Here is a 27,595-nt window from a genome sequence, read left to right as displayed (position 1 = left end):
TTGAAAATTAATCAAGCAAGAAGACGAACCGATCGGTTTTGACGTAATTTTTTTATTTTAAAATAAAAAATAATTTTATGTCAGCCATTTAGTTCACTAAATTTATAAATCACCGTTTCAGTTTTTGATATAATCTTTGATTTGAAAATTTTTATGATATAATTTATTATACACAAACATATATTATAATGCATACAAATATGCAGATATTGTAACAAAATATAAAAATAAATATATGTGTGTAGTAAAATTTATGTTGTAACAGAATTATACAAATAATTCAAAATATTTAAATAGTATTATTATAAATGTACAATATAACCAATGCTGAGATTATCAAATTGAAAATAATTTATTTTAATTTCTGAATAGTAATCTAAAATAAATATAGCAATGTTCAAAAAAGCGAAAAGGATAATACAAATATAACGATCTTGTTGGAAATGATAGATAGTATTTAGCCAAACGAAAACAACAACACCTGTATTTACATACGAAACGTTTATTACCATTTCACTGGGCAACACTCAATAAAGAGCTTTTTTTATAATATTTGTACTATGTTTAATTTTATATTTTTTTATCGTTTTATTGGCATATATTTATAGTTAAGCTTTATTGACTACTGTTATAATGTGTTGACGTATTAAGTACCTTACCTATTGGAATTTTTATTAGACTCATAAATAAAGTATTCTATTTTATTTATTTTACAATAAATAATGTAAAGACCTATGACAGTGACTTTTAAACACACTTTCAATAGCTTGATTCATGAGAACAAATATTTTCTCACTCTTATCAAAACGTATACAACATTTTTCACGTTTTTCAAATTACATATTAATATTTATGTTTAATTTAAACCATTTTATTATTAGGTATCCATTAAATTAAAATGATCTAGTACGCCACATTATCGTAATTTAAAATATACCACTTTTGCACTTACAAAACAAAGTCAATATTAAAAAACTTAAGTTTAAAATATGTAATATTGTATTTCTGAATAGATATGTATTGTTTGACAAATTATTTATTATCCCAACTAGCTGTAAAGAAATAGAAATTAAAAATTAAAAATAAAGCGTTTTCAATATTAGATAGCATTATGTAAAATGCAATAAAATATTATATAAGACAATTTATAGTTTTTATTTTATGTATAGCACACAAAATAATCGTTAGATCATCTATAACATACAAAAAAAAATGATGTTTATAGAATTTGAACGAATTAAAAAATCTGATAATACTGTTTCTATAACCCAAAAATATTTAATAGTTAAAAAAAATGAATATTATTAGTATGATGTTATCATGTTCTAATTTTGCTTATGTCAAGTAAGAATATCGAACAAATTAAAATTCTTTGTAAACAGAGAAATATACATGCATATAATATTGTCATACGGTCATAAGGGTTAAGTTGCGTATCCATTATTTATCGGTTTTTTTTTCATATATTAATAATGATCATATTATAGCAGTAAATCGATTGCGTATGAACTTTTGAACTTTTGCGTTTTTAATTTAAATGATGTTCAAATTCTAATTTATGTGTATTAAAAATATCGAGAAAAGTAATATTTTTGATTATAACAAAATTATGCAGGGAAATCGGCTTTAACATTTAAAACCAAAATATATATTATACATATTAATTTAAATTATGAAATTAAAACTTAAATGTTAAAATTTACCGAATGACTTGCAGAAAAACTATTTGGTTAAATTTTAACGCTAAATAGATGAGTATACAATTCATTTTATCATAATATTTTATACAGGAGATATACATTTTTGATTTTTTTCTTTAATAAAATCAATAACTTTTGAGTAAGTATCTATTATAATATTTAACATTTTATTTAATATAATTAAATTATTATTATTATTGTTTTTAGATTTATAAAATGCACGATATCAATAATTAAAAACTTAATAAATAATAGTATGATAATTTAATAATACTACAAGATATATCATTAGTGTAAATATTATAATACATTTAAAATAAATGGAGGAATTGTATATTATGTTGAGTAGTGGTTTCAGGGACTGGTGATAATAGTTCATACAGGTAGTAAAGGAGATTGAGATTGTCTCTAATCGCTCGAATTTAATATAAAGTTTGTTACTAAATAATACATTTTCAAAATAATTAATTCTTTATTATTTTCATGAATAATTTAAAACCCTACACAGAGGTTGGTGAAGAAGCACTCGGTACTGCGTACTAGTTTCATAAATTGTTTCCTCTATGTAATATATGGTGTAACATACACTCAACATCGATACTTTATTGTGGCAAGGAACAATGTCATTATAATAACTCATTCACTATGAACCTACATTATTGTGTACCTAGTTAGTAGTTAAATTACTTCATTATTACCTACCGGATATTATTTTCGTTTTATACCAATAATTGTGTAAGTTAATAATATTAATGATGATTACAAATTGTTTCGATTAGCTTTTATAAAAAAACAATATCATTATGTTTAAATATAAAATATTGAAAATCATAAAGTATGTAGAACTATATTACGGAAACAAAAACTATACTTAAATAATATATACATATATATGTATTTATATATTTTTATTATATTTTATGAGCCAATGATCTGAAAATCTGAAATATCTATTTTCTTTAATTTTACTTATGTATATTTTCAAAACGCTGAACTTAACGTTTGTGTAGGTAAGTTTTTAATTAATGTAAAAATAGAAACAAAGATGATTTATGAAAATGTTAATAGGTATACACAAATATACAGCTTATAATATTAAACTATCTACCATGAAATAAAATTCAGGTTAAGTACTGAGAATTACTTTTTATCAAGTATATCGTAAAAATTATAATAAATTAAATAATTATAGTATAATAAATAATAATTGAAACATTATATCTATTTAAAATTATAATTTAAAAATAAGAATACTTTACTTTAAGAAAGCATTATGATAAGGTTTATAATATTTTACAAAACTAGATTGATAAAAATGTTTGTGTCATAATAATATAATGATCGTGCTGAAATTAAATCTTACTACTTAGTGGTGTGATATATTTTTCGATGCTGTACGTGTAAGAAATGACACAATATGCCATACTCAGCTTGTTTAATTGTACAGCAGATAACATAAGAACCAGACCTAATTCACTAAAAGCGCTTAGGTAGGTATGTAGAAAATAAATGACTGAGTCTTAAAAGTAGACTTAGGAAAAAGACATAATCAATTACCGAAGGAAATATGTTCAACGACGTTTACGTCGTTTAGTGGTGTATACCGACATATTATTTATTTCGTGTCGTATGTTCATTTTGAGTAAAGTACTGTCGGAAAAATTGTAACTGTACAAAATGACAAAAAAACCTGAAAAACATTTTTGGAAATCTGAGTGGTTGAAAATTGAAATAATAATAGTAACTATTAAATAAATAATAAAAAAAAAATGATTAATTTCAATTTAGTATTTTATATATTTAGTAAATATTATTTGAATGTTTTTTTTTTTTTTAATTTAAGATGTTAATTAGTGCTACATAACATTATAAATTGGACCTTAAAGTGAAGTTATTATAAAATGACACCTTAAACTATTATAGCCACCAATAATACAAAATATACTCAGTATAAAGTTGAGTTGACTTACATAACTACGTCTATTATACAACGATGATGAAAATTCTTATACGATATAATTAATAGTAATTTGTAAAGTATCATAAATTATTTTATGGGTTCCTACGCTAACACTTTATAGACTTAACCTACAACAGTGTAACGGATCATAAATCTCTAGTATTTTTTCTCGAACGACTTGAATTCGATTACTAAATGGTGTCTTCCTCCCAACTGACTTTCTGAACAATTTCCTTTCCGGACAAACCGTATAAGTTGTTTAAACTTAAAATTCCATGGAACAGCATTCTCAGTTATCTGTCTACGTTAACTCCGCTAACAACATTTTAAAGTATTTCAAGTTGCATTTATAACACACAATTTAGCTTAACAGTCGTATTCGTGGTATTGTATAGGTATAATATACATTCTAAAAACAGTGTAAGAAATGTAAAAACTTTATAATGTGTCTTATTTCTGAACCGATGTAGTTGTGTCATGATGGCAAACTATATCTATTGTTAACGATATGGAACCACACAGTATCTTATACAAATAAATGGTTTGGAAGATTTAAAACAATAATATTTATTTAAATTCTAATTTCGTATATGCTATGTAACAGAAATCAATACTAATAGCTCATTAACTCATTAACTCATTATATATTCTGGTATATGAATTATATTAAACATAAAATAAAATAAAATAAATCGTAATACTATATGTCACTAAAATATATTATACAACTATCTGACCCGACTGACTTTGTCCTATGTTAACTATGAATATTGAATTAAAATTGGTGTAATTAAAAAACAATATATATATATATATATTATCCCAAAAAACATAATATTTTTCTTCATTTTTGTTCAAGAGAACATTCTCTTGTTAATAAAAAATACAAAAAAAAAAAAAAAATTGGCCCAGCTGTTCACGCGTGATGCCGCGACCAAAGGAAATGGGAATTCATTAATATAATATACATATAAAGATTAATGATTATAATACGAGTGTAGTAAATAAATGCTTCAAAACTATCATTAAATTTAGTGGACTGTAACCAATTCATTTACTCAATTATATCGAAGGTTTTAAACATACTTTGTCATTAAGGAGGCCCTGTAATTAATGTGTTAAATTTGAATCTTTATAAATCGTTGAATACAAAAAACAATTTTGAGCTTAGACCATGACGTACAGCCTCTATTTCTAAGAATATTTTATAATTTATTTACAACACTATTAGTAATTTATTTTTCTATGATATATATAATATTACAATAGTATGATAGATAATAGTGTAATTTAATGAACAAATTATTATTAAAAACATCGTAAATATTACATCACATAATATTGTTATTAACATATAGATAAATAAACATTAAACATACTATACAATGATGTGAATAAGATCACGGTATTCAAGTTCATATAATTAATATTCTCTGAATTAAAATTTAATGGTTCTAAAACGAATTAAAATATCTCAGCCATAATTTTCCCTAAAAAATATCCCATTAAAAATTAAGTGAATACAATAACAATGAAAATAAATATAATTTAACGTATTTATAAACTGAATAACATTTTTAATTATTTAAATTAGTTGCTGAGTAATTACATCATATGTAAAATATTTCCATTAAAAATACATTTATATAATAATATATTTTATAACTTATTCTTTTAAAAATTGTCCAAAAAAAAAAAAAGTATAATTCAAAAACCCATATTATAAAGTAAATTAAATAAAGTGAAAACGATTAGCTCACGAAACATGTAATGTTGTCTCTTACCATTATCAAACTAATTATTAACAAACATCACTTTAGATACAATGTGATTAGTAGTACATTTAACCTCAATTTTTATAACGAACGTTTAAGTTTTGAATTAAGAATATTTTGGTTTTGAAATATTAAAGTGTTAATTAAAGTATCAATCAAAAAAATCAAAAATGTTATACATATGTGTTTAAATTAAACACAAAAATAATTTGAAAATTATATCATGTTCAACACAATTTTAATATAAATATTTGGTTAAAATTTTAAGTCCTTAATATTATTTGTTTTTGTTTAACAATAAATAATATAAAAAATACAATTTATTTTTAAAAAAAATCTGGTGTCACCCGTAATTAATGTATTCGTGTTTCTGTAATTTGCTTTTGTTTTCATCCGTACAGAAGGTAAAACAATTTGATAGTTTGAATACATTTATATTTATTTCAGTATTTATTATATTTTACAAATTAAACTTTAATCGATAATTTTTCATTTTGATTATTAATGAGTATAACATAAATCCATTCAAACTATTTTAAGAGTCTCATTTATATTAAATTTATTAGTATACTTCGAAAAGAATAAATTAAGATGATGCTAGATGATTCCACAATAAATCAGTAGGAAACTCAATCACCTGTGTTCATAGTGGATCCAAGGAATTTCGATATTGAGACTTAAGTTTAAAACTCTACCGTCCTTTATATGTATTTTGACATTTAAATATTTTATTTGAAGTTTTAGTATAATGGTTTCAGACTAAAATTAGCTACAGTACAAACACTGTTAAACCTTGTTGCTATGCTTACTGAAATTTAAGCATTGTACACGAACATCCCAGACGAGCTCTAACATTATATTAAAGAACTGCAGATGATGGCATTCTGTTGGACTTTATGCAGAAGGCGGAAATTATACGTAACAAAGACTGTTCCCATGGGCTGAAAGGGCTGAAGGTATCTCACTAATAAAACGTTATAATATAATAAAGGCAGTGCGTACAGTTTCGAGTTACATGAAGATGTTAAGAAATTATTGTATTGCATTATTCACAAGGTAGGTACTAATAATAATAATAAAAAAGAATGATTGATTATATAACCAACCGTTGGGTAATGATTAATACACGTTACGGTTTTGACATAATTTAAAAAATATATAATAACAAAATAGATTATATTATAATATTATAGAAAAAATATATTTGATTTAGGTACTTGGAACGAGTATTTTATCATATTATATATCTGATTCATATTTATTTCTTCGTAGTAATCAATAAGTATATAATAAAGCAATAAAATTGAACTATATAATATAAAAATATTAATTTTATGTTATATTTTATTTTACTTACGTTTAATAGTAAGTAGAATCTAAATTTTCATTTGTTTTTCTTCAATAATAGTATAATTATATATTATTAATGTATAATAACATAGGTAGTTTAAATGTATTTATAAAAAATAGATTAAAGAATTTAAGTGGTGTTATGAATTCCTTATTAATACACTGCACTATATTAAGATAATAACTGATATATTAAGACAATTTACTTTAAATAATTTCATAAATAACACTATACTTAAGTAATTGGGTTCTTATTAATTTTACTTGTGACGAATGCAATTAAAGCAATTTATAAATTATGCATAACTTAATACATAACATAGGATAGTTTTAAAATTAAAATAAAATTCCGTGTAATTTTATGACCGTATGAATTTTTCCTTTAAGACTATAGTCCTTAACACGTACTACCCTTATAACGTTGCACATATTTATTATAAAAAAAAAAACTTATACACAGATTGTACACAATCTATTTGTTTATTTATTATTTAATAAACAAAAAATTATACTACAAAATCTTTACTTTAATTATAATTATATAATTATATCATGAGACCCATCCTTTCACTATTAAACCGTCTTAATTTCTATTATTTTTTCTTAAAAATAAAACTATAATTTATAATACACAAACAGAGTTTGATTCAGTATTATAACTGTTTTATAAATAACAATAATATATGATATGAGTGTATTATAGTGGTGGTGTGTACAATATAAAGTTTTACTATTTTGATAATCATTACTCGTTTATCCATTCACAATTTCAGGAAGTATAAAAATAATTTAATTAAGTAATAGTTAATGATTTAAAGTTTATTTTTTGAATTATGTATAGCTAAAAATAAACAAAAGTCATATGACCCATATGCATTTTTGTGAATGTATTGAATATATATTATATTCATTATCCAATATATCATAAAATTAAATATATAGCTAATATTTCATATTTGCGTCTACCTAACTTTAACCTATGGACTATTGTCATTGATTTTTAAATGACAACACATAACAATAAATCATTATTGGAAGAAACTGGTGTTGCGTACATTTCCTTGTTTTCCCGTAATTTGTTTTTTTTTCAAGATAGTTTAGAAAAGTACTGCGAATTTTAATCATAGTACAGACTAAATCTAATTTGATTTCAGAAACTACACTCACTATTGAAGATAGAATTATTTTTTTTTTTTTGTAAATTGTATTATAATTCAGTGTTCAGACACAACAAACACAAATCATTATAAAATAAATACGTCCAACTAATCTCAGTTCAACAACTCAATAATATTGATAATGATGAAACAAACTAAATTATATATAGTGTTGTTATATATACACATATAATATAATGTAACATATTATATAACGTGTAATATTTATTAATAAATTACATTTTAATATTCATTAAAGCTACATCAATGATCAACAACAGACCAACGTTGTCACTTTCATCGCATAATTAATTACTTAGAAAAAATTATATTCTAGATATAATCTTTCTGTTAATTTTGGGATTGTCAATACTTTGAATGGATTTTTTAATACTGACTTTACACTTAAATAAAGTTTGTGATGAATGTTATGCTTATGCTGATAGCATTATATTTATTTATTGTAAATTAATTATTTTTTTTATAATTGAATGTGTTATGTGATTATAATAGTTATAAAATATAATATAAGAGTATTATCGATTTCTAAATTTTGCATTTACATTGTTACAGGTATGCGTATACTGGTCATGTTGCTTTTGGACACTTTGCCAATGTTGGGTAATGTGCTCCTGCTGTGTTTCTTCGTGTTTTTCATATTTGGTATCATCGGAGTGCAGCTATGGGAAGGCATACTTCGACAAAGGTGTTTCTTGAAACCGTTGCCAAATGTCACTTATCCCAAGTAAGAAAAAATTATTTATTGTAACGAACATTTAGGATAATGCTTATAATATATTCATCTTATTATCAGTAATTAATTTAAATAAATATAATATATAGAAGGATGTTTCTAGTGATAAACTTTTTTAAATTTATTTTACAATTAAAAGTGTCACATTAAATATTGAAGCATAATTGTTTATATAATTTACGCAAGGAAAACAGTATCCATGTAAGATTAAAAGAAATATTTATTTTTACTATTTGTATTAGGTGTAGTATAACTAAATCAATTCAATATATTAGTACATTTAGAATAATAAATCATAATTATAAAATTTAATTTGTTAACATGTTGATTGCTGGTATTTGTATTTTTATAAATTAAAAATACAACTTTGGATTAAATATTATATCAATTTTTACATATTACCTATATATTTTTAATAACATAAAAATATAAATGTTTTTTCTAAAATGCTGGTATAGTTTTATTTTTTAATAATTTTTCGGAATTAAAGTATACGACCAATTTATAATTTGATTGTATTATGTTAATCATTTAATGTGCATAATACATTTTAAACGTAATTATTTTAGTTGTTAATTTTATTTGTTTCATGATTTAATTCATTACTAAATTCACATAATTCTACTAAGGAAAATAATTTAATAGTATGTACTTTTTTATTACCTATTTGCAAATGAAAAAAAAAAAGTATACGATGATAAAAAAAAAAATATCAATTTATATTTTATAATATATAATATAGTAGAATGCAATCAGTGAATTTTTTCGAAACTTACACAGATGTGTCCGCTAACCGGTATATTATAGTAGAAAATATTATTCTGAAATCCATTACCTCTAAAGTTCTATGTAGGTAACAAATATTTGCTGATGGCAGAGAGGTGAAAATATCGTTTCCGGTTCCGGTAAATGATTCTTTTTTATGCTGATCGTATGAAGTTCAAATGATTTTAGTAGTTTAAAATATTTTACATTTAATGTTGGAAAAAATCAAATTATTTGGGTAAGAAAAATGTAATTGCAACGTAGTACATACATATCTAATATACAATGTTTTGATAAAAATGTATAAAAACTATTATTACAATATGTGGAAATTGTATTACATAGCAAAAATTAAAAATTAATGCAAAACATTTCATACAACATATTGAATATATCAAAACGTAATATTATTAGCCGCCTATACGATTGCATCCAAGTTTCTAATAAAAGCTATTAAATTAAATATGTAGCATTATTTTGTTTTAAATCGCCAATTCATTTAGAATAAAAATTGAAAATTAAAAATACATATTTCAAAATTAAATACTTAATTATAAAATATGTTTATCGTACAATTTTAATAGTCTATACACGTTTTATTTTATTACAACTTTATTTCAGTAACAAAAGATAATAACTTTAGACTAAAATTAAGAAAAAGAATGTTGTAGTTTAAATTGAATTTGTACTTAAATTTTAAATATTTATGGTAGACAAAACATAATTACTTGAATTATTATAAGTACTTAAATACAAATTTTAATATATCATTAATGAAATAGGTATGGCATTTTCTAAAACTTAAATTACTTCATATCTATTAAATTATATAATATCTTATATGCTGATGCCACCTGTGACATCGCATTTAAGACTATCACTGACATATAATTATATTACAAATTATATCCTTTTAAAAAATTCATTTTTTTACCTTCATATTATCTTTTTCAACTTTAAAGGACAAACATTTTTTTTTTAGAACCTAGTCACAAAATACAACTAACCCATTTCTCGCATTATTTTTTTTTCAACTCGTTAAACAACACTTGACTTTAACTGCAAAAGTCGTATGCTACCGATTGTTTTTTGCCTGTGTCATTCGTTATATTTTACTGTACATAACAACTTAAAGTCCTCTATTTTTTTTAAATTAAACTTTCTTTGTATTCTATATACATGAAATAGAAAACTACTTTAACATTAATTTTTCACTTATTATTTAATCTTATTGATTTTACTTTAAAATATAGTTTCAAACTTTTAAAGATTTATGTGGCATGCAGTCATCTTAAATTGAAACACTTAGAACATCGTATTAATTTTCATAAATAAGTCATTAAATATTCATACTTTTACTTATGATGAATTATAATTTTTGAAAGAGTTTAAAAAAGCGTTTTAAAGTTAATACTTTAAGAGTTAAAATTAAAAAATAATTTACTCAATACACATCAAATAAAATAATAAAATATAATATCATAATGTAATGTATAATGTATAATGTAATATCTTAAATCAAACACATAATTTATTTGAATAGAAATAACTATTATTAATGTAATATATGAAATTAAATTTAGTTTAATATATTATTATTAAACGTGTTAAGGGGAAAAATACTAAGATAATATATTTTCATAAAAAATAAAATATAATATACACAAATTTTACGATTCAACTGTTTTTTTAGAACCCTTTTAAAAACCACATAGATCTATAGTATTTACTATATGAAAAGAAGGCTAAAATGAAACTGAATATAAATAAAATTCAAAACTTCCCAAATATTACCCTAGAGATAATATTACACTTCATACAGATCTAAGAATAATTCCAGTAAATGATGAAACTAAATTATTTTCCAAAGGATTCTACAATGAATTACCTCAAAATTCCATCCCCTTTATAAGACAATCATAGTCCTCTTTCATTTCAGTAAAGTGCCCAAGCTGCTTATAAAGATATTCTAATATCATTTTAATCGTTAAACTATTAAAATAATACAATATTATATTTATTTTGTTAAATAAACAATCAAAATACTTTATGTGACCAATGATTAGCTTCTTCCAATGGAATGCGTCGTATTTAATTATATTTAAAAAAATCACTTATTTCTTGACACATTACAGTATAAAAAATATATTTAACAATTATGTTCCTTTAAAATAAATGTATACTTTTAGTATGCAGAAATCAGTTGATTTGAACTAATTATTAAAAAAAAAAATGTTGAGGAATAAAATGCAATCCAAAATATATTCAAGTATATTTCCAAAATTACTATTACAAATAGGTTCATGAACTTTTTACAAAGTATGTATTTCTTTGATTTTTTTTTCAATACTTTCATGAAATAAATTTAACCCAAATAGGATATGTTAAATTAAGTTATTAATCTTTAAATTAAACACAAATTTATTAGTATGCATTTCATTAACTATAATTTCAGAGTATCAAAAAATTATATTTACATTCATTTATTGTATTCAAGCCACCATGTTAGGAATTATATTGTTTTTATAGTATTGATTAAAAATGTATTTTTAATAATTAATAAATTTTAATTTATATTAATATTTAATTAATCCTTTAAATACAAGACGAGTTAAAAAGCTTTTTGGTAATATAAGGGTATTGTTCTGTTCAACTTAAATTACTTCAGGTATAGCAGTTTAAATTGCTTAGTTATCTAGTTTAGTCAACTTCATTTACAACGTATACCAGACTTTTTTGTTATAATGACGTTAAACTACTTGGTGTACATTTTTGATTAACTTTTTTAGAATTACATAGAATATTATTATAGTACATACCTATACCGATAATTGTTATTGTTCCACTCATCGAATCAAATTAAACTATGAACCTTTATTTAAAATTATTGGAATAATCCATTATAGTAATAATTTATGTAAATAAATAATTTGAAGTTATAAACTAATTTAATGTATGAATTACGTTTGACTTTATCAATTTGAAGTATTTTGATTACAATAATAGATTATTCTGAAAAATAAGAACAATTATGGTTAGTTATAAATTTATGAAATTAAAAAAAAAAAAAAATACGGATATTTATATTATATTATGCCGTATTACTGCATAAACATATTAAAGAAAACCAGCCATAAGAAAAAAATATGAATTAAATGCACATGGGAGGGTTATTAATAATATCTTATTCACATGGAAAATATGTTAGAATAGAAAATTTATACTAGTGTTGAAACATCAATAAGAGAGAATAATAAATTTTAATAAAATTTGATTATAAAACCAAGAAATATTTTATCTCAAATTAACTAAATTATTATTACCTTAATATTAAATGACCACATTCTGATTTATTTTTGTATTTAACTAGCTGATGTATACTTATGTAATATAATAATATTACAATGTTATATTATAATGTTAACATTTGAAATTTCAAAAAATAAAATCTATTAATTATAACTACATCAATTTGGCCTTTTAAAATTATAAAATACTAATTTGACTTTACCAGAATACAGTTAATTTATGTTTCTAATGTTTCTATTGTTTTACTTAAGTTTAAAATATATAATACAAAAACATTTATAATGATTAATTTTATAATTTTCTACTTATCGGTATATTTTTCCATGTAAACATAAGAGAGGGATTCAACACTTAAGCTTAATAGCCGACTTAAATCCAATATGTCTAAGATCGATACTCGTCTTCATGCGCTAGGGTTAGTATCAAAAAAATGCTCAGAATTAATAATGCAAATCATAGAAGTTATCATTTTGATTTTGTGTTTGTAAGTATTTTAGTTTTAAATTAAATATTGAAAAAAATTCCATAATCACTTTTCAAATCTCAATGAGTGTGGATATAAATTTTACTGAAAAAGATTAAATAGTTTTGAGCTTATACATTATAGACAAAGAATTAATTAATAATTAACCCGTAGAAGATATTAGTTATATATTATGTATATTATATTTTATAATATTGTAATAATCAATGCCTCTATATTACAATATTCGTGTATGACTTAAAGTATTTTAATCATTTTTATAACTAGAACTCATACTACACGTTTAAATTACATGAGAAAATTAACAATACAATATCACATCAAATACACTATAATATAAATCGTGACATCTACAATATAAACAATTATGATATTTATGGAAAACCATTAAATTGCACAACAAATACTGTTATTGTACATTTTATTTATTATTTTATCAATAAACTTAATTATTTTGTTAATCAAGTTTAATCTGATTGAAAAAAATAAAAACTTTGTTGTTTATGAAAAAATAAATCAGTAAAAATGAGATTGCTTCTAGGTCAATTATAGTGGTTTAGTTTTATCATAGTATTTCAAAAGCTCACTCACCTTCTTTTCTATTCAATTATTCTTTGATGAAATTTAATCATTTTCATAACAGTTTTTTTTCAACTACATTTTGAGTACCAATTATTAAATATATTAAAACTCACAATTTTATAATATTAACGTGCATTTCTTTTGAAATATATGTTAATATAGAATTAAATTATAAATCTACGATGGTTTTTTTTTTTTTTTTGATAATTTTACTTTCTACTACATTATAATATTATCATCTCATGTCTTTGATATCTTAAACTCTGATTTACTTTGAAGAATGATTATAGACATTGACCAATAAGCTTACTAATCAATATTTAATACTTAAATCAAAAATAACAATTGCAAAAACAGTTTTCATTTAATCAATTAAACTTATTTCATTTGTACATTTATTTTACTGAATATATTTTATTTTGTAAAAAATATAAGCTATTTTATTTAAAATTCATCTAAAATGTATTCAACGAGAATAGTTTTATTTCTTTGATAAGAAATGTAATGCATTTTGCTTTTCCATTTTTAAATTTAATATCGACCACCAGTTGATCTACGAGTATATTCTCGACCAACGCTGATGGGTTTATTTTTTATGTACTTAAATTATATAACAATATGTATACAACATATTACATCGTATTGTATTCATATAGCTACTTTTATTTGATCAAAAATCAATTTTACAATATTGAAAGAAATAATAAATTATTGCATGAATAATAATTTCAATTATTGAATTTCTATAAAATTGATAATAATCATTACAAAAATAACAAAATTAATATATTTATAACTATTTTACAGTAAACCGAGTAATTCACAAAGCATGTTCACTCCTACTGTTCCATTTAATAATAATGAAATTATACAATTTTTAAAAATTGTATATAATTGAATATTTCATTAATAAAACAGTCATTTAAAATCTAATTTTTGATTTTACAAGTATACTTAATTAGTATTTATCTTATTTTCAAGTACCTACTTAGGTTTTTAATATCATTTAAGAAGTACCGCTTGGCGATATCGCTTTTTTTAAAAATTATTTTTTGAAATTTCTTAAGTAGATTATTTCTTTGAAAATGCTTATCTATCTTAAACGAAATTCAAAGGCATAGTTTTTAAGTTATTTCACGCTAGTACATAATATTGATACATGGAAACGGCTTTTGAAAATAAGACTATGCTGATCCATTAGTATAAAATAATGTATACTAGCTAGGTATACTAGAAAGCTCTAACTATCAGAATTTGATTAAATTGAATAAATAAACTAAACACTAGAAGAAATCATGCCTCGTAAATCATGATGTATAAAAAAAATAAAAATATAAACAATAATATAAATTTAAATAATAAATAATAATAATAATAAAAATAGAAAATTAATAAATAAACATATATATATATAATATATATATATATTTATTAATATTACTAATATTGTATACAATATGATATACTATAATAATAATATACATTATACATATTTAATATTGTATTATATGTGTGTAAAACTTACAGAAATAAGCACGTTAAGACATTCTGAAAATATGTATATTTTTAATTAATTTGATAAAATGGGTTTCTTTCAGTTAATTTTATCTAAGGTTTACACTTTACAGCCGTTGTCAAAATGCGTAACTTTAAAAAAATAGATATCAAAAATACAAGAAAATTTTTAATAAATATTACGTGTTTTTCGGAGAGCTTAAAATTCAAAATATTGTGTTATATATATATAATATATTATAGTCGTCATATTTAGGATCTGAAATAAACGTTTAACAATATAGCTCAAAATCAATGCGCGTTAAAAAATAAGAATAAAAATAAGCTTTAAAAGATGTTTGTGTCCAACTTCCATAAAACAACACACAAAATAAAATTGTAAAATAGCGAAATTGTACGTTATAAAAATATAATTATATGCAATAGAAGTATGGTATGTTGTTTGAAACTACATAACGAGCAATGATAGTTTGACCCATCTAATCATAAAAAGTTTGCTACTGATAACCATTAAGTTAAGATTTTAAAACGTTTTCTTGGAAACGAATGTAAGAATGAAATTTTTATTCATTTCAATTTAATTAGCACAAACTAATAAGATTTATAGAAGTTGATTTTTTTTTGTGTTGAATGCATCCATTATTATATAAATTTATTATAAAACAATTCTTCTTAGAGTTAACGTTTATAATATCACTGGTGTTTAATGTTAATTATTATCATTGTATAATTACAAAACTAGATCAAAGATTTGACTAGACTTTTTTTATAAGTAATGATTTTTATTTTTATTCTTGCAAGTAATTTATTGAAAATTGCATAAGCAAATTATAAAAATGAAAATACACAATCAAAAAAAGTAGTAAAAGGTATCTTATATCTATAATAGATTAATACAACATAACATCTGTTTTAACATTTAAGCAAATCTATAATTTACATATTATTATATTCAATCACTTTTAAATTTTGGATTTAAGCTATTATAGATAGTTTATTCTAAGATTATTGTTCATTCATAAAATCACGACTATAACAATTATTCGCGGTTTGACGGAATTATTTTGATTGTCTTAAAATTAAACAAAATCGATCATCAAAAGATGGAAATTCAGATATTTACCGGCAGTAGTTGGTCCATTTTCCGGTATTCATATTATACTTTAACCTAACATATAGATATATAATTTATTGTGTAGGTAGGAAATGGATAACTTTCAATACATTAGTTGTTAAACTTTGTATTTTGATTGTGATTATAGAGTAGTAGATTCTATGTAGTTAAATTTGTTATTACGAAGTCGATTTAATCAAAACAATGATTTTATTTAAACCTTCGAATTTGTGAATAATGTTTTTGACTTGTTTTGAATTCGAACGTAACAAGCGTATTCAGAAATGAAATGAGTTTCAAATTATTATTAATAGTATTAAACATTCAAATACATATCTAACATATCTTATATATGCTGTTATAAATTATTGTAAAATTATTATTATAACTATTATTAACATGCTCATTAGTTTTTGTTTGGTTTGTCAATATTTTTATTCAAATAGATATAATAAATAAACGTTCATTAGATGGTGATGTATTATTTGTTATTTTTTAATAATTAATTATTATAATACTCATTAAACAATTAAATATTTGAAGAAGAAAAGAAATAATATAGTCATTGAGTGAAATTATTAATAGGGTGGTCAAATCTAATATAATGTACTTTTTAGATTTTATTATTATTTTTTTAAATAATAGAGAAACATGCCTAATTTGAATGTATGGAGGTCAGCCGTTTGAACTCAATACATGCACGGTAAAAAAAAAAAAAATGTATAACCGCAATCACAGCGCGGCAATTCGCGGTTAGTAAACTAAGAATTCCAAAAAAAAGAGAACACAAATAGGCTTAGTAATTAGTATTATTTTTTATAGGCACTATTTGATGATTACATTTAGTTAGGTAAATGTAATATATATTAAATTCTAATAAAATCTGAATTATAAAATATTATTAATTTAAAAAATAAAAATCATTGCTAATATCATAATAAATTATTTGATTATTTTAAAAACATTAAATTACAATCATGATGTAGCTAAATAGCCTATCCAAGACGCCGTGTGACCGTAATTATATTATTAAGAATTAAGAAAGCTTTAGTACACATTTTACACAGCATGGTATAAATTATGTGCAAGTATGTTGTACTCTTATATTATATTATATATTAACTTTAATTTAGACATTTTAAAATATATTATTTTTAATTCTTTTACACTTTTTTGTGTATAATTATATAAAAGTTGTATTAAATTTATTTTAATTACTGTTAAAAGTTTCCAATTCGATGAAAAATTGTGTCAAAGGAAGTTTTGTTTGTGTATTAAAAACGTTTGTGATTTGTCATATTTCAACATTAAAAGAATTCATATTTTATATAGAATATTCTTAAAAGGGTTGAAAGGATGTAAGTTTTTAATTATCGTGTTGAATGATATCTCATTTTCTAATAAAATAAATATTGGTGCTAGTAGAATTGAGTTTTTAATTATGTTCTGATTCGAACTTATTTTATTTTATATTTATAAATTAAATTCTTCTTCTTATGTTACTAAAAATAGTGTTATTTGATATAATATAGTAAGAAGTATTTTAACATATTATCATTAAGTAACAAATTGTCTAATATTTCACTAATACAATATGTATAATATATAATATTTATTTTTTAAATAAATAAGTTAAATTTTACAAACATTTTTCATTAGTAATTTTTTGATTGATATTATTATGAAAAGTATTTATAGAGTTGTAAATTGATAAATAAATATAAAATATAAATATAATGTATTAAATGATTTAATACAAATTATAACAAGAATCAAAAAAACAACATCATCACTGATTCTTTTTTTGTATTATTTTCTTTTAAAGAAAATGTAAATTATACTATTGAAATCTATAGTGTTATTTGTTTCTATAAATAAAAAACCCAAATTATTTCAAAGTAAAAGTTTTTAACAATACATAATACGTTTCAAAATTAACTTAATTAATGTGTATTTAACTCCCCTTAAATGTATTATCCAAAATAATAATTGTATATGTAATGAATGTAGTTACTATAAATAAAATGGTATACTTGAAATAAGATCAATAACACTACGCAATTAAAATTAGTACGTATTTTCAAGTTTAATTATATATGTTAGTTATGTGACATTTAGATATGGAATGTATATTGCTTCACTACATTATTGTAGTTGAAATTAAGTCTAAATTAATTTGAAAGTTATTGAAAACTTATACATGCATGACTAAAATAGCCAGTAATTGGGTATTCATTCATATAGGGTTTTTATTATTTATAATGCATATTATATATATTTTATTTTTACACTAATTTTTACCATCTAATTTAAATAAAACGTAATTGAAGTAGAGACTTTGGTAATTTATATTAAATATATAGTGTAGGAAAAAGGATTAACTTTGTTTATCTCATTATCTTTATAGAAACTAATTTTTAAATTATCATATTATTCATCGTAATCATTAGGTTACGTAAACGGAAACTAATTTTTAGTAGTTTAAGGGTGCATAAAAAATGTATTATTTTAATTTTAAACGTCCAATCAACCCAAGACTAACGGCCAAGTCTGGTCTATATATTTTTTTCATGTAACCGAGAAGATACTTTTTAACTAGAAGACTGTCTCTCTTCAAAATAAAACGATTGCTTTGTCCATTTCGTATTATGAATGTTTTTTTTCCAATATATTGAATGGATATTCACGAATTTTATTCCAATGCCGATGTTAGTCTAAAATGACGGTGAGAATACTAAACAGATGTAGGATGTGCCTGTTAGGACGTAGACTATTGTCGAAATATCATATGTGTCATATATTTGAATATGAGACAACGTCGAGTGTTAAACCATTCCCTAGCTATTTATGGTTCTACGTTGAAATTAATTTGGGACTCACGGGATTTGACAGACAGAAATGGCGTTCACTGGTTATTTATTCCAAGGCGATATTACTGTTGTACGTTTAACGGTCACTGAGAGATAACGAAGACAAAATACTGTCGAGAATTATGTTATCATTTATACATTTACACAGATCGACGCAACTGAGGCTTGTAAAACATTTATTCATGATAATAGATTAATAAATTGATTTTTGGATGTAATTTAAAATATAATTTATAATGAATTTACAATAATATTATAATTTTTACAATTTATATCACTCTAACTAACCCGGTGTTTAGACCCAGGCTATAACAATTTTCATAGAACAAAACATATTAGTATTAAAGGTATACAATTAAAGGTACACCTTTGATCTGAATTTATATTATTGCACATATATATATATATATATTAATAAATACACTGGTACACGTGAAAAAGCCACTAAAGCTCTTCGAAATCCGTGTTTAAAGTACCAACAACGATTACTTGTCAACGACCGGTGTTGTAAATGACGTCAGGGTTTGAATTATAAGATATTTTTCCCTCGTCGCTAATAATACTACACGACGTACAAAAAAAAAAAAAACAGAAATTCATGCATTTATATGCATATGCGTATTACAGACGTATTTTTTTTTATATGGAACATACAATATCTCAGCTTGCTCCTCCCACTACCTTCCATTATCAACCAACACAGTACTTAAACGGAGGTTTTATAATAAATGTTTTACCGTGCAAGAACGTATCCTAAAGTATGCAGGAGTAAACCAGACAAAGAGTTATTTGAAATACACTAATAAGACAATATAGTTATTAGAACGATATGTATTGTTATGGAAATGTTAAAAAAACTGAACATTTAATTTCGTGATTATGTTTACAACACACGTAATGTATTAACAATTTGACACTATATCAATGAGTGTTATATGGTCTTCAATCATTTTTTCAAATAAGATATTATCTAAGTTTTAAAAATCATATATACGAAAAAAAATCCCTCTAAAAAAAAAAGCATTGGCCGATTACGGTATTATAACATTTATCATATTAAAATAGCTAAAGCGGTTCTCGTGCGGTTCGTTACACACTAAAACAAACTAGTTTTATTATCATTTCGCTCGATGCTCCACGAAAACGTTGAATTTTAATATTTTTCTCGTAGTATACAACGTACAGAACGTAGACACTACTCATCTCGCCTCGTCGAACGTTAATCATTACTGACCTTTGAATACGTTACACAATGTCGTCTGTAACAAAAACGTGAATAAATAAATTACAAAATTTTAAAAGTTCGTGTTTGAGAAAATTTCAACAATAATTTGTTGGTCATCTATTTTAGACATTGTTTCCATGAAAAAATGACTGATAACAACACGCTGATCGAAAAAATTATTTTAAACTATATAATATAGATGTATAATAAATGTTTAATATAACTGATGATGGTGTCAGTGTAATTGGGTAATAGATGTATAGAGACATCATATCATCTTTTTAAACCGATTTTTCAAGTGAAACGGAATCAAAAAAATTCCGAGTAAGGAAACCAAATTCAAATAAAACGTACGCATATTTTGCAAAGAGACTATTATTTATAACGCGAGATTGAGAAAATGTTTTTCCAACCTATTCCTCTCTCTACAAAATATATAAGTGCAAATAAATACCATATTATAATGACATACTAAATGTCCATGAAAAGTCAATTATTTTGGGGTGTTGTGGCAGAAGAAACGTACGTGTAGAAGTCATTAAATGTCGACTAATGTACATTTTTTTTTTTTGTAGCGTTCATAATAACTATAAGCTTATGTAATCTGTGGACTTAATATTTATGCATAATATGCATGTTTATAAATATACATATGACAGATTTAATAATTTGGAAAAACAGCTAACTATAGTAAATGTAATAATTTTGAGTTTAGTTTAGATGAGTATGAAAACACATAATTTTCTAATCTATATTTGAATTACCTATTTCATCTTCTACAGTTAAATCTTTGAAAAAATGATTATTATTAATGAGAAATTAGTCTAATATTTAATTAATGCACATAAAAACTCACAATTTAATAATATATTAAATATTAATAAATTTTAAAAAAACTGCAATTACTATGAATTGCCATTTAAAAACTAAAAGTTTTAAATGTTTCAACATATATTGAAAAGAATATTTATAAATATAATAATAATTTAAAAAAGAATAAGTGTTTGAAACTTTCTAAATGTTTTATATTTTTTTCAATAATACAAATATTTCGAGAAATAGCATGCAAGGTCAGCTTAAAAAAACTTAATGCGTTCATTGTTTTTAATTAAAACGATCAATATTTACTCCAAAGAATTTTAATACATGACATTAATGCTTTTCATAAAATATGGTATGTAACTATAATGAAGAATCTTATATTGAATGCTAGTTGTTACCTAATTAATACAATTTATTGAAGTAAATTATCAAATAGTTCTTATTTTTCATTTTAAATAATGAAACATTTTTATTGATCATTATTTAAATTTATACTTAAAATAACGATGTTTAAAAAAAAAAAATAAATAAAAATATATACCATATCTCTTTTAAATAACAAACAATTCAAAATTATTAATATAAGTTGTACTTTGAATAGATGTTTTAGCATATAAATAAGTAATATATTAATATCATAATTGTACTGAAGCTATATTATAATGCCACAATTATATATTATTTATATTAGTAGTATTTATCGTTTTTTTATATGCAAAAGTAAAGTCACTAAGATTAGATATATGTCTTAAAAACTATTTTTATCACCAATTAAATAGATTTAATATTCAATATTAATAATAATAGTAGTATTTTCTGGAAATAAGTCGTCATCCAACTAATTATTGAAGACTACTGACTTCAATATTTGTATTTTCATTATTGTAATTAAGTAATTTTGGACAATTTTTTAATATCAATATTAGTTTTTATTGTTGTAAATACTTAAAAACTTAACTTAGTTTCTGTTATAAATATTAATACGCGATTACTGATAATTTGAAATATCGGCTTAATAAAGTTTATATTATATAATAATACATTAATAATTATAATTGATGGATTAACCTGTACCATCTACTACGATTTTTAATTTCCTAATAAATAAAGTTAGTTATAAATCAATAAAAACTTGGTTAAAATACAATATAATATGTATTTTGTTTGTTTTTATTAATACTAAATTTTCGCAGAGAAGAAATTCTTTTTTTAATGTATACACGAAACTCTCAAAATGGTATTTCACGAATCACAAGTCTTCACACTTTTTTTCATCATTATTCAAGCACAGCTTAAAATATAGTACAATGATGCGTTTTGACATAGAATTGCACGACGTTAAAGTGCATACTGTAATATCCATATTACGTAGTATATTCGTACATGCAATAAAGACTTGAAGCTACAGAAATGCTGATGTCATATAGGCGTAATGTACATAATAATAGTAATAATAAAATACGTATTGTACATCGATTTCCGAGATATATCTTATATAATACCACATGTATGATTACTCACTGAATAAGTGGAAATCATCACGTCGATTATATATTATATATATATATATATATATATATGTGTGTGTGTGTGTGTGTGTTGCACGACAAAGTTTCCATTATCTCATCTCTGAAGTTGGTCTTCTGTATATTATTATTATTATTAATATTAAATAGTAATTACAAACGTTCTCGTTTTGTGGCCATAATATTATTGTGTACAAGAAAATTTTGGTTTAGGTTTTTGACGGTGCTTGCGGGCTACCCGTGTTTTAACGATTTAAACGCACCTCCCGGAGGGAGTCTGTCCTGCGAGGGTAATCGGAGTTATATTTAAGTTGTGAAAATGTTAATTGTAATTATATTCTAAAATATAAAATGTAAATCAATTTAAAATTGGAACACCTGTAGAATATAATATATTTTACAGTTTTTTTTTTTTTATTTTACTTTTTACAACGACACTAAAACATGCTCACGAGCTCCAACCTCAGGTGTAGTCCTGGGGATTGATTTTAAATTTTATGTTTAGTAAAGTGAAAACAGTTCTAAAAAAAAATATATATATATACTCGTATATAATTAAAATACAACCTTATAATTAGTTGCTGAAAAAGACGAAACTCTTCGCTCTTACTTACGTGAGTACTTCAACGATAAAATATCATTGATTGGAGGGGATAACCTTCGGTATTCGATTAGGTTAGATTCGCCATCGATATAGTTTATATTTATTCCTGAAACGTAAAATATAGTCGTCTTTTCCCAATGGAAAATCGTCAGAAATAAATACCGCAGACGGCGGAAAAATAGTATCTCGTGTTCCACGAAATCACGGAGATGACGAAAACTATACGGTGATGACGGTGCGTCGCGCCACGGACGGCGGCGTGGTCGTTGCACGTACCACTACGGTTGGGGGATGGAGGGATGAATTAATCAAATACCATAATCCCATGGCCTTAGTCGTTCGAAAACTTATTCTAAGGGGTATTAATGCATTATCGGGATTATTGCGTCTGAATAATGGACTGTGTACGAGATCTTCCGCCTCTGCATCGACGTCGTCCTACACTGAAGTCCTATTCTGTAGTACAGACATCGTAGTCTTGTACAACCCGTAAACTCGCGCCCTCGCAACCCATCCGCCGCTGCCACGTCCGAACATTATATAATAATAATTATTATATTATTTGGACGCTGATTATCACTTAATTCCTCTGACGCGTGCACATCTATAATATAATATGTATATAATAATAGTACAGCGCCGGCCGCCATTGCGTTTACCACCGGAAATTCGTTTCCACCTGTAGGCCGCACGCGATACATTAAAGCGAAACGCTATAATATTACCTACTTAATAATAATTATATTTACAACATAATTTGTAGCTCTACGCAGTCACCGTTGCCTTATTGTTGCCTTTTTCGTTGATAATGTAATGCACGCGCACTATGCACATTACGCATTGGATGTCTTATGAATTTAACATAATATATAATATTTATACATATATATATATATGTATATATAAATGTAATAAACTTGCATGTGTGTGTATGCGCTTGAATTATCACCACACGTCATTAACGACACGTACGCGTTCAGAGCAGCTATTCCAGTGTAGAAGTAAATTATGTTTACAAACATGTAACGCTACAAACGTAAATAATATATAATATTATGTAATAAAAAAATTACTCGGTATGTATAGTAAAAAAGTACTTATAAAATACGCGTAGGTAGGTATATTAATAATTTCTTAATAATTTATGAGCCTTGTGCACTTGGAAAATACAAAATGCTCAAACGATAAATATTTCTAAAAATAATTATCTTTTTTTATAGAATAATTAAATGTTGCATATTATTATACAGGTAAAAATAAAATAAATAGAAAAATCTAGCATTGCTCTCCACTGTGGTAAAACCTCTTATTAGAAAGCAAGTGCGCAATAATAACATAAATTAGAAAAATAAATAAAAAATGAAAACATCTAAAAGATGTGTTACAAGAAATACGTATATACATAAACATTGTAGATGGAAATGTATTTAACGAAATCAATATAATATAAGGAATATTGTATTTTATTTCTTCTTATAAATTAATTAAATAATGTATTATATAGACTTCACGATTAAATTTAATTATTATATTATTATTAATCTACAATAGCTATGTTGGTATATATTTCATTAAGGCGATGTGAAAACATGGATTCTTAACATATTGTGTAAGAACACCTACACTAACAAAATTAGCATAATATTTTACTCAGAATTTTTCAAGACGTATTTAACACTTCTTAAAACTATTAAAATTATATATTTTATTTACATAAATCTGATCACTACTATACAGTTGCGGTTGCAATCACGGCATAAATGGCACTTGTCACATGTATCGGTATGTATAATGTTTATTATTCTGTCAAATGTCTGTTCCGAATTCCGAGTAATCACTATCATTATGATTATAATGTGTCATAAATTATAGTCTGTCGTTAATGACTTGACCAACGATACCGTTTTTTATTTACGTTGATTTTAACGGCGATTGAATAGTTTCTTTCTATAATTAGTTGAAATATATTTTTTTTAATTTTGTAATATAGAATCATCCAAAATTATTATCTTGTTGTACATGGATGATTTTTAATATTTTTTAATAAATTTTTCTTTGACAGATTATTATCATAAATAGTGTTTTGTAATAATATCAATGCTGTGTTATGAATGCATTATATTGCAGCAGTATGCTTTATAATCTTTATAATTTATTTAAAAATGTGAAATTTATATTTTATTTACTTTCAATATTTGAAGTACTTTTTTTTTCTACTAAAAAATTCAAAAGTGCGTACTTGTATGGCCTTATGTATGTTGTATGTAGATCACTTCGTGTATTTACGTAACTACCTATTTGATGGAATTATTCTCAAAACAGCATTCTGTTTGGCTATGTTTACCTGCGGACTACTCTTGGGTATAGCACGATAGTAGCACAGTACGCTTGTATAATATAATACTTTGGGTCTGCATTCGCTATAAATACGAAAGCTCGTTTGAATACGAATAATGAGTATATATGACTGACCATCATAATATATTATTTCATAAATAATTCCTAGTGAAACCTTTGGTGATGCTGTATACAAGTTACATTCCAAGCCACAAATAATAATTTTAATCCATAATATTTTATGTATTTTTAGCTCTTAATTTAAGTGGTACTACATTTTTTTTGTTTTATTAATTTTATTATTATTTTTACTAATAATTATTTTAGTTATTCAAACATGGTCAATTTTAGTGGCGGTAGTGTTCTTAAGTTTATTTTAATTTTTAATGTGTGAAAATGTAGGTTATACTAAATATTATAATTATAACTACTTTGAAAACAGTGGTTGAAGTGCATTTGAGGTGGATTTTATGTACGATATCATTACCAATATTAGACTATATTGTTTGTTTTATTCATATATGTAACCTTTATTTCCTTTAAGAATTGTTCACTACATATGATTTAGTATCATAAAATAATATAATATTACATAAATCGTATAAAACAATATTTTCATCGTGTTTAATATACTACATAATAATGTATTACAAATATATTTTCAAGATACACAATTTTTTTCTACAAAATATCAAAAGTTATTTTTTTATACGTATCGATTGGATTGTCTGATACTTCAGTAGGTATGTATATTTTATACACCTGAACGGGTTGAACAATTTCCAAGCCACTCCGATGTTTGTCTACATACGTTTATTTGTATTTAGTAATACGTTATATTACACACTATACATATATACATGGATCTATAATGCCATATTATTACATTCCTAGTTCAATACACTTATGTGAGTTGGTAAATCTCAATCATCGGTCTTATGTGCATAATAGGTGCATTAAGAGAATGCTTGTGGTTAAGCTGTAATCACTATTAGTGATGATGTGGAGCAACTATAGTCAAGTAGATCGAACGATGGCAAACAAAACATATACACTATACACTATACAGGGTGATTCACCAAGAATGCTAACTCGTTTTCTTTGATAATGCGGTTATTCAAAATATAATCTTTGGAGTTTTAATCATAATTTAAGACATTTCTATTTTCAAATACTTCATTGTACCAACCAAAGAGTTTCTTATGCCAATACAAACTTTGCTTTTCAAATGAAAACCATCCTCATTTATTTTATCTTAAATTGTATTATTTAAAAGATTTTTTTTAATCATTTTTTAGGTATTAAATATTCGTACTAAGGAGAATAGATGGTAGGTTCACGTTGTATTATATTTATAATTTAGGTAATATTTAATTGTTTGTATTTCTAAGAATAAAGTTTAATAAAATATTCAATAAAACAAGAAGGATAGATAGTGTTTTTAAAATGAAATTTAAAATTATAAGTGAAAAAAGATGGTTCTCATTTGAAAAGCAGAAGTTTGTATCGCCACAAGACACTCCTTAAATAGTTGAAAAAATTTAAAGTTTTTAAGAATATAATCTTAAGTATATTAAAAAAAAAAATAGAAAATTAGATTATGAACAATTGAATTATTAAAGAAAAAAGGAGGTGAGCGTGCTTGTAGTGAATAACGCTGTGTACATTTATATATATTATTACTACCAACACAGTAAAGTTACAGAATACACAATATTGTTTAGTTGATAAGCTATAGAGTTAGAA

At 23.6% G+C, this 27,595-nt stretch overlaps 1 protein-coding gene across 6 annotated transcripts in view; it reads left to right on the top strand.

The window, feature by feature from the left end:
- Positions 1-27,595, top strand: part of LOC114132118 (voltage-dependent T-type calcium channel subunit alpha-1G) — a 223,109-nt gene that overhangs the window by 66,664 nt on the left and 128,850 nt on the right. For all 6 annotated transcript variants that reach the window (XM_050198879.1, XM_050198876.1, XM_050198878.1 and 3 more), the window contains exon 6: positions 8,516-8,687. In XM_050198879.1, coding sequence (XP_050054836.1) covers positions 8,516-8,687 — 172 coding nt within the window. The remainder of the gene's footprint in view (positions 1-8,515; positions 8,688-27,595) is intronic.

This window comes from Aphis gossypii, chromosome 1 (assembly GCF_020184175.1).
Source record: "Aphis gossypii isolate Hap1 chromosome 1, ASM2018417v2, whole genome shotgun sequence".
Classification (NCBI taxonomy): Eukaryota; Metazoa; Arthropoda; class Insecta; order Hemiptera; family Aphididae; genus Aphis; species Aphis gossypii.
Note: the sequence above shows the minus strand (reverse complement) of the source record. Positions and strands in the feature narration are given on the sequence as shown.